We start from the raw sequence: 11,325 nt of genomic DNA, 5'->3' as shown, positions 1-11,325 counted from the left end.
TTTAAGGAATCTTGGTTCTGGTGTCCACAGAATATAATTAAGAATGTTATCATAAAATTACAATTTATTTTTAATTATAGAGATAATTACACCGTGCTCTCATAAAATTTAATAGAATTATATATAAAATTCTATATAATTTAAAAATTGCATCTAGTAACTATGACGTTTGTTTTCGTCTAATAAATAGATCTCACAGTTAATAAAAAATTCAAGAAATTTGCTGAAATTAGCAAAAATATTGCATGAAAATTCATATCTAAGTCAATGGACTTATTATAAGTTAAATAATTTTTTTCCAATCAAACTATCCTTTTGAGGGTCAAGATATATCTCTTCACTGCGCGTGAAGATGTATAATTGTAGTTTGATGAAAAAAATATTTGTTGGATCTGCAATAAGTCAGTAATTAGTCAATTCGAGCAAATATCTCATTCAATTTTTTACTAGTATCAACGAACCTGGTGAATTTTAACTAATAAATAAATTTATTTTATTAAATAAAAATAAATATCAAGAATATTAAATATAACTTTTCAAACTATAAAATATATATATATATAGATTTATTTCAAACCTCGTAGAAAGGGGCAATATAGTTATCCCTTAATTATATTCATTAAGTGATAATAATAATTATTATTATGACTTTTAGTATTAATTGAATTCGTGGTGATAAATATCGGTATTTACTCTTAGATTAGCGGCGATATAAACAAATGATATTTTAATATTATAATTAATTATATATATAGTAAATTTTTATCGCAATAATGATTCTTTTAATATTAATAGTCATTATCGTTTCGTGAAAATTATCATTAGCCATAATTAATATACAAAAATTGTGTAATAATTACTAAAAGCAAAAACTAACACATGTACAGTGGCGGCCTAGTAACATAATTAATTGTTGTCACTATATTTGTATTGTCACTACAGATGTATCACTAATTATTTATATTGACAATTTTATGTACAAATTTTATCACTATACCAAAATTATTATCACTTAATGTATAGTTTTAGTGACAATTTTGAAATTTTTATTGATATTTTATTGCTAATATTATATTTTTATTATTTGTGAGCGTCTAAATTTTCATATAATAACAATAAATTTGTCACTATAATTTACAATAAGTTATTTTTATTGTTATATGTGTCACTAATTTATTTACTCTGATAATTTAAAACATTTTGTATTATTAGACATGTCAAAGGTAGTATTAAGATAAAATAAAAATTTTTATCATTTGACATATATAATTAATTTTAACTCGTACTTACATTTAATGTTTTAGTATTAATATTATTTTTCTAACATATATTTGATCCAGTAGGAGGTCGAGATCGTTCCAAGAGTATTTTAGATGAAGTATGAAATCTGAGAACAGAGAAGATCGTTAGACTTGTTGGGAGGTCCTCAATTAAGATCATTCGATACTTAAGTCAGCTCCAGATTGAGATAGAATAGTTCGAACTGAAAATATTTAATGCTGGTAAATTGTAATAAATGTGCCTTATCATAAATAAAACATAACGAATGTGTTTATAAGGTCAAATGTGCCTACTTGCCTGGTCCACTTGACATCATCTTCAGTTGGGTGTAGTCAGATAATCAAAGGCCCTAATTTACGATTATTGGAGTGGGTTGGGTCGGGTCGGGTCGGACGACCAGACCCAAAATCAATATTGGCGGATCCTATGATGTATGTAGTATTTTCTTTAGGAAGAAGGTAATTATGTCCTTTTATTGATAATTATAATATTCCCCTACATATCAATATTTTGTTACAATCAAATCAAAGAGGTTTATTATTATTATTTTTTAGCCATGTATAATTTATTATTCATCATGCCTGACAGCTACATACCTCGGAAAGACCGGGAGTGAGCAGCTTGTGGACTCAGCCCAAACAGTTTGCATGGGCTCAACGTCCGGCCCAAATTGCCTAATCTAACCGACTTTTCTGCCTGATAATAATGGTTTGCGCAGTTGGGCCACTGAGTATTCAGACCGCCAAATCCAGTCAGGTAGAGATTTGAGTAATAATGATTCAGTGTAATTACATATAAACCTCTTATAGTTGGAAAATTAATATTTAGTACTCTTAAAATTTGCTTTCATATAATAAATATAAGTTTTTTATTAATTAAAATTTATTGATACCAATAAAAAATAAAATAAAAAATTATATTTATTTTAAATTAAATTATTATTAATTTATTGTAAATCAAACATATGAAAACAAAATTGAGATGGCATACCAAATGGTCAACGCATTTGTTAATCCAATTGAATCTCAGTTGCAACTAATTCTAAGTAAGATAGTTAGCTGGCCGACAATGACAAATTTAATATTATTATGACTATGTGATGAGCTCTTTTATTTTTTAAAAAGAAAATAATTTTTGTTTCAAATTTTATTACACCTTATATCTTATTTAATATATATATATAATATATTTCTAAATAAAATACATTATATCAATTTTATATATTAATTAAAGCAAAAAATGTAATATGATTTAAAATAAAAAAATCAATATACATTTTCCCAGTCTTCCACGACCAAATGATTCAGTAGTATTAATTTATTTGTATTAAATGTATTTTGTATTATAATTGTATTAATGAGAGAGAGAGAGGGAGAAGCCTATTCATTCAGTCAGAAGTCGTGAATCATTTTCTTTATCCATACTATAATTGCTATTTGCGTTTTTCCCAAGAGCGTCTCACGTGCTAGTAGCAACTCTTGCAACTTGCAACCCATACATTAATATTTTTTTATTTTTTAAATGATCAATATCTTAATTTAAAAAAAAAAAAGTTTCTCAAATTATAATTTTAATATTTTTTAATAATATCGTAATTATAATTTTGTTTTCTTCTGAACCTAATGCTCTCACCTATCTTTTCCATGTGTTCTTTTTCTCACAAATCGTTATATATTTTTTTGTTTCATCCTTACTCGATGTTCTTTTTCTTCTTACAGATTTTTTTTTCTTTTTTATCCTCTCACATTATGATTGTTTATATATATATATATATATATATATTTTTCATTTCACACCACAGTTATTTTTTATATGTTTGTGAAGACTGCATGTGGAGACGACTAATTAATACAAATATAAATACATATTTGATGATAAAATATATAAGTGTTCACATCTCAAGCCTTAATGGTGGGAAGGAGGGGACCTGAAAATTGATATTCATTACAGTGATGTCTGCATTCAAATTGTCAAAGCAATAATAATCAGGACAGAAGTTTCATAGATGACAATATCCTTCATTGATGAGGATGGGGTGGATAGTAAGTTTAGCAACTACCTCATTCTACCAGGGTAAATATCACTTTTAATCCTTCAATTCTATTATTTATTTGAATTTAATCCCCTAAGTTTCAGATTCATCACATTTAATTCCTCATGTTGAAAGATTCTATCGAATATGGTCATTGACATTAAAATTTCGTTAAAACTTATGAATTGCCAAAGGAATTGAAAATATATATATATATAAATCCTCATGCCCATGGAAGAGTAATACGACACCAACACACCGAATATATATTTATTTAATTTTTTTATTCACCAGAATTATTATATATAGATGTAACACAAACTCATTACTTTTATGCACTACTATAACGGATTTTTTTGAAATTTATCGTAATTAAAATATCTCATCATTGTTTGAAATTACAAATATCCGTCTAAATTAATGCCCATCAAACAAATATATTTTCGTGGCAGTACATTGTAGAGGGTATTTATTAGATAATAATTAATTTAAAAAAAGTATTTATAATTTTTTGAATAACGATGATATATTTGTAATTATTATAAATTTTAGGAAAATTTGCTGTAGTTTACCCTTTTTTTAATTGTATATTAATATTGCATATGATGTTTTACTTAGAATAAAACATAAAATGCAAGTGAATTAATAATAAAAGACGGTGACCAAATTGTGTAAGTTAAAGTCGTTAATTAAAGCTGCTAAGATTCAAGCGCTTTGTAAATCACCACAAAGCAAGGCAGAATCGCCCTTGCATTGAAAACGTACAACTCCTCTAAATTCGAGTATATCCCTGCGTAGCCGGCGACGGAGTCGAGTCGTGCCTCCAGCCGGCGAGGCCGCTCCATCTTCATCACCCGACGAACACTTCACCCTCCCCGCGATCACACGGCACACCAGCATCGCCCGCCGCGTGCCGGAACGGCCGAGGCAGTCGTGGGCGCGTCCGCTGCTTGCGGTCGTGCGGATTCCGTTTATTTTATTACCTTGGAACCCGTGTCTGATGATGGTGCAGACGCCGCAAGCCGGTATGGAGCCGCACAAGCTGGAGGAGCCGCGGTCCCCTAGCGAGCACGTCAGCGTGGCGGAGTGGAACCTGAGTAGCTCGTTTCCGTCGGCGGCGCACCTGGCGTTTCTCTTGGGGACGTTAGTGGCGCGTATCTTCACGGCGTCTCTGTAGTCCTCGAACCGTTGGATGGTGCGCTGCGTGTTGTGGACTTTTAGTATCCGTTCGATCTTGCAAATGGGGTTGTCCTTTTTGAGCCAGCTCGACTTGAAAATTATTTCCACTATGTTGCGGCTGGAATCCTCTGCTCCCAACTCAGATACTGCAACAATTATCATTTTTCTATTTCTTATTTATTTTCTATTAATAATTGCAGAAAATGTAACTAAAATGGTAATATTTTTTATCTTATATTTATATAAAAATTATGTCTATTAATAATCTGTAGTGATGAAAATCGACAATTTTTTTTAAAAAAGAGAGTAAATTATAATTATTTATTTAAAAATTTGACGTAATTATAAGTATTTATTTATTTAAAAAACTATAAATAATAAAAATATATTTCTAATGAGGTTAAATTTTCAGAGAGGCGCCTGTAATTTATAAACTAATAATAATTGGTTTGGGTTAAAAACCTGATCTCCTCCTGTCGGTGGGGTACCAGTACCTAAAATCTAACAATGTAAGGGCCACCCAGGGAGCGACACGTGGTGCTGAGTGGTACTTTTCAGTTTTATGATTGAAAGCTGTAATAGAAAACTGAAGTGGCAGAATAGAGGGACAGAGAGTGCTTGGAGAAAGAAAGGCAGAGATTTATGGGAGATGAAAGTAATGCACCAGATAAAAACCCGCTTTTCATCTTTTAAGATTGTCTAAGTTGCAGCGTAATGCCGTTTTGCCTCCACTTTCAATTTGTCTGAACTTTTTTCCTTTTAATTAATATTTTTTATTTTTTTTTATTTGGTTTCTACTGAGATTTTTTTCCTTCAGTAAATTTATTATAATTATATAATAAATTTTATTTATTAACACTTAATATATATTAATTATTAATATTAAATATATACAACTAAGCAATCACTATTTATAGACTAATAACTATTATTAAAATAGACGAATATTAATACGTTGGTGAGAGTCAAATCTATAATTTTTAACCATAAAATTTCAAATCGATAATTTAAGATAGATCTCATTAACAATTTGTTCTGAAATGAGATATTGAAAACTGGCCAAAATAATTGAAAATGAAAAAGAAAATGAAGGGGGCAGCTAGGCCATGTAATGATGAAGCAACTTGCAAATAGTCAAACATAGATGGCCCTTCAAATGTTTTGGTCATTAAAGGAGAAAATGAGAGGATAAAGTGGTAGTGAAACTTGTAAAAACTACACCAAATCCTTCATTAATTAATTACTCAATATCATGTAATAATTAGTTAACTTAATTACCATTGGATAGTTTAGAATGAACTTTTTTACATGTATCAGGTTATGTTGAATTAAACCAATAATTATAGAATAAGTGTAATATATATGTTATATGATTAATTATTTTTTTAAAATTGTATGCCAATCACACGACAATAAATATATTGCACTTATTGTATAATTAGTTTAGATTCAATTAAATATGATATGAGATAGAATTTTCTATCATGAACCTCACCCATTATTTGTAATTAGATGATGAGGGTAATTCGAATTCAACCAATATATGGATATTTATTTCTATAGTTAAATTAAAACAAATTGTTCACAATTTTATTTAAAAAAAAAAAAAAAAAACTCAAGAATCTGAAAAAAGAAGTTTACCTGCATGCCTGACGGCTTGGTGATGCTCCAAGCTCTCAATTTTTGGGAAAACCTCTCCACATTCAGAGCAAGCACATACGGTTGTCCTTGGCAATGGATACCGGGTAGGATCAACAATGGCGTGGCACTCATAACACCCAGAAAACTTGCGCAGCTGCATGCCTCGGCCGGTGTAGGAAGCAGCGCCGGCACTCGATCTCAGGGAGGCGGAGTTAATAGAGCGAGAAGACGATGATCCAAGGCTAGTAGTGGTAGTAGTCTTCTTGGGGAGCAGCCGGGTCTCCTGGCCGAGAGAGGTAGCGTCAGTGTCGGGTGAATTGTCGGCGCGGTGTACAACCCTGGTGTTGCCGTGGACAACATCCCTGAAGGTACAAATGGAGGTGCAGGAGGAGTAAAGGTTATTGGGGTTTCGTGAGGGGTCGTGGATTTTAGAGTCTTGAATCTGTTTGCAGGTGAGCAAGTTCTTGATTTGATCCCATGATGAGGGCTGTTTGTGTTTGGCTCGTTGCTTTTTCTTGTTCTTGGAGGGGTTGGAATAAGCCTGTTTCTTGGGCTCTGGGGTGAAACTCAGGACTGCCATGAAAAAGGATCAGTGCTAGGAATTGGAAGAGGAGTGCTCGTGCAGAATTACTTCTCTCTTTCATGGAGAAGAAAACACACACATTTCTGAGTGTGTGTGTGTGAGAGAGAGAGAGAGAGAAGGGGGGTCTTAAAATTTGGGAGGTGTTTTTTAATGTGGGGTGGGATCCGAGATGGGGAAAGGAGTTGGGACGGGGTCTTTATGTAATTTTGCTTTTTTAATAGGTATGTTTAGATTAATTTGTCATTACCATATTTAAGTCTCCGCAAGCATATAAAAATAAACAATAGAGTGAGACAAAAAAAAAACAAAAAAACAAAACTATAGTATGTGATGAAGAGAGATTTTTTTTTATAAAAATAAACAATCGTGGTGAGAGGAAATAAAAAATAAAAAATAAAAAAAGTCCGTGAGAGAAAAAGAAACATAGAATGAGGTGAAACGAACAATATAAATTATAATTGTAAATTTATTAAACATTTGAAAGTTTGTGAAAAAAAATGAACAAGTAAGGTAAAAGAAAAACGTAAAGTATTGGATTGAGAGAAATATATATATATATATATATAACTGTGAGATTATTTAAAAAATATTAAAATTATTAATCTAACAAAAAAAACTATTGAAGGAATTAAAGAAATTAATTAATAAGTGAATTTGGTACTCGAAAATTAGTACGATAAAAGATGTTCTTTTATAATAGTATATATAATGTCTTAGTTTAATGGTTAAGTTTGAAATTTTATGATTAAGTTTGGATCATGAATTCGAGTCCCATCAAATGTGTGGTTATTTGTCACATTAAATATGTGTTTATTATAATCTCAATTTATTAATGGAATCGATGTATTATTTAATTTATTAAAAACTAATATAATTATATAGTCACAATAAATTATATATTAAGGAAAAAAGAAGTATCTTTTAAAAAAAAGAATGAACTAATTAAAGACATATAATAATCTACTTTACAATAGTGTCTGCGAGTGGAATAAATTATGATGGAAGTCGGTGAAATAAAACCAGAAAAGTGAATTAAATTATTCAAACAAAATTAAGATTTTAATTGTGTGCCTGTGCAGTGTTAAAATCAAGACAAAATGTTGGTCTAGTACCAAGATGTCCAAGTCCAGATTAATATACTGGTGGTCTTATCTTTTCTTAATTATTTGAGGATGCTTTCATTCTTATCTATCAACCAATTATTTCACACACAAAAATAAACCATCCATAATATATAAAAGATATGATAAACTCTATTTATAATTAATCACACAAACGCACATATGTATGTCTACTGAGACTTTTTTCTCAATAATTCCCATCTATATATAGAGAGAGAGGAAATACCATTTTTAATCTCATATTTTAAAGTTAGTAGAGTATTTTTTGGGTAAAATGCTTTTTTAGTCCCATAAAATAAGAATATAATTTTTTTTTGTACCATAACTATGGCAAGTGACGCTTTTAGTGAAGAAAATTATCTGTTCTACTTTTCATTGCTGGTAATCTAGCATTGACTTCGGTTGCATATATGTTTTTCATCGGATTTCCTGGTAGCACATTCTAGATCTGGTGAATTTTCCGCCGTTCTTCTTGTTCTTCCTCAGTAAGAGGTTTAGGATCATGTTTTGTGGCATTCTTTAGAATTTCTAAGACGAAATTCTTTCTATGCTTTTCCAAGATCTGGAAATACTCATCGTTGTCACTCGAACCATCATTTGATGTTTGGAGGTAATCTTCTCCCTTTTCTAGAAATTCTATAAAGAAATACCATCTATGATCTTTCAAAATCTGAAAGTATTTTCTGTTGTAACTCGAATGTTCGTTCGATTGCATTGTCTTAAAAGTCTCATCCTTAGTGGATAAAATATCTAAAAAAGTAATATTAACACATATATTTTTTCAATAAACCTAGACTCTGATACCATTCTCAAGCGATGGAACTAGATATGTGAAAATCCAAACTTTTTGGGACTGAAATGATATTTTTAAAAATTAGGGCATGATATTAAAAGTGTCAGATCAGAAACTAAGATATTATAATTGCAACATTCGTAAACTATGGTATCAAATATGTTCATTTTAAGAAGTATGGTACCTGAATCGCAAAGTGGCCTATATTCTGGTACCAATTAATTCTGCATTTATCCCTATTTTGATAGAAAAGATCACATGGTTGTTAACTTTTCAGCGTTCAGGATAACATCCATGTAATCTTTTTCGTTAAAATACTAACGAAAGAAAGGACTAAAAGTGAGAATTTTTTTAATTTTTGAGATCATTAATGAAAATCTTATAACTAATGAGATGAAAAATGTACTAGACTTAAGATACAAACAAAAAAATGCAATTTAATCTATATCTGTATGGAAAAAATTGCCCTTTTAGTCCTGTAACTTAAGGGGGTCGCATTTTCGATTTTGTACGAATTAATTTTGGCAATTTAGTCCTATAATTTTATAATTTTGAAGATTTTAGCCCTTTTTTGACTAGTTCGATCGAAAAACTGAATGTGACTTGCACATGACAATTAAATTGTACTTTTAACCCTGTAAATCAATTCATACAGGACCAAACATGCCAACTCCCCTAAGTTACAGGACTAAAAATGTCAACGCCCCTTAAATTATAATTTAATTTGATCGAGTGTAAGTCACATGCATTTTTTTTTGGCCAAACTAAGAATAAAAATACCATAATTTACATGGTTAAAATTAAGTTTTATTTGTATGTAGGTGGAAGTTGTGAACTGATCAGACTTTTTCTCTGTAGGGCGATGTTGAGAGAGCATCAACACGACATCATCAACACTGTGCTTGTACTCTTCTAATAATTAAATAGACAAGAAAAGAAAACGAAAAGAAACCAATCAACATCTGATCAACTTGTGATCATGCTTCACTATATATTTGCAGTAGCAGGTCACGAATTAGATTTTTTTATTGCAATTTTTATTATATATATATTACCTATATAAAAATTAAATCATCAATTTTACTTAAAAAATTTTTTATACGTATTACGTGTATATTAAAAATAAAATAAAAGATATATAGAAAGAAATTACAATAAAAAATCCAATTCGAACCGGTCAGGCTGGTTTTGAAGCAGTAAAGATTGATCAAGTGAACAGAGAAATTGGGTCCAAATCATGTTAGAATGAATGGAAGTAACATGGGATGCATGTTGGCTGGATTGGAGTTATTGTCTTGTTCCTTCTCCTTTCTTTTTCTCCCCCTAAAGTCTGTAACTTAGCAAGCTCAAATTGTGTGCTCCAAACCCTAATTAATGCCTTTCTAATTTTAGTAAAGTGAAAGTGTGGGGTAATATTTCTGTACCACCACACTGGCGTTTGGATTTCACAATATCAATAATTTTAAAATTGTGAAATTATATTTTTTTTAAAAAAAATTAAAATATATTTACACTTTCTACGAAAATTTTTCATTTACATCTAACCCCATTTTATTATTGTTTGAACGGAAAAAATACTGATTCTAGCAAAAAAATTATATAAATTTTTAATTTTGCCCTTCATTTAACATTTTTCATGTATATTATATTTATAAAGAGATTAATGCAATACTTATATATAAAGTGGGGTTAATATCATTATATTTTTCTTCTTATAAGTATAAAATTATTAATATGAGAATATTAATATGGTGTAAAATTGGGAATTTATATAATATTTTTTGCTAATGTCAGCATTTTCGTTTAAACCCTTTTGAAAGATGGTTAGATGTTAACAATGATTTCTTGGAGCGGTTGCAAGTGTAATTCTAAAACTTCTTTGGGGTTTAGTGTAATTTGCATTTTTCAAGGGGGTCTATGTGTAATTAACCCTAATTCTAAATAGGAATAATTATATTTATACTTCATGATCTATATTCTATTTATACAAATTATCTTTGTCTTTTGTGTAATTACATAAACCACCACTGACAGTAAAAAAATAGGGTAGTTTGTGTAATGATGTCGACGTTTATGGGGTGTACGTGTAGTTTTTTTTTTTTTCCAAAAATACTATTGATTTGTGTAAATGATATTAACATTTTTTTTGTAGATGTATGTATGATTTTTTAAAATATAGGATAATTTGTATAAATGGACCAGACGTCAAGAGGTGTACATAAGTGTAATTATCCCTTTAAGTATTGACAACTTAATTTAATAGGAATTAAATTATAACTTATTGAAAGCAAATTTGGATATTTTTAATTTTTTGATCAATTTTGTTGATGTGATATTTTTTTCCTAATAACATTTGAACTAAAAACGATTATTTTATTTCAGGAATGATTACTCTTTCTTCCTCTGAGGTATGGTATAATTATACATAGATTCCCTATAGTTTGAAAAATTACATCTAATGCCTCTGAGGTTTGTCTCCGTCTAACAAATAAGTCCATCCGTTAGTTATAATTCACTGGATTTGCTGATGTTGACAAAAAAATTAAATAAAAATTGATATTTACCCTCGATTGACTGATTACTGACTTATTGCAGATCAAACAATTTTTTTTCGAATTACACTACTCTTATGATGGTGAAGATATATATACCTCCTCATATGCATTAAAACATGAAGACGTATAGGGTAATTTGC

The 11,325-nt window shown here is 29.8% G+C and overlaps 1 protein-coding gene across 1 annotated transcript; it reads right to left on the bottom strand.

The window, feature by feature from the left end:
• LOC105166030 lies at positions 3,986 to 6,886 on the bottom strand. Its single transcript, XM_011085229.2, is given in 3 exon segments — positions 3,986 to 4,143; positions 4,145 to 4,638; positions 6,134 to 6,886. Coding segments are annotated over 3 exon segments (1,206 nt in total). The 5' UTR covers positions 6,714 to 6,886; the 3' UTR covers positions 3,986 to 4,011.

Source organism: Sesamum indicum, linkage group LG7 (assembly GCF_000512975.1).
Source record: "Sesamum indicum cultivar Zhongzhi No. 13 linkage group LG7, S_indicum_v1.0, whole genome shotgun sequence".
NCBI lineage: Eukaryota > Viridiplantae > Streptophyta > Magnoliopsida > Lamiales > Pedaliaceae > Sesamum > Sesamum indicum.
The sequence above is the reverse complement of the archived record's forward strand: the minus strand, read 5'-3'. Positions and strand labels throughout refer to the sequence as shown.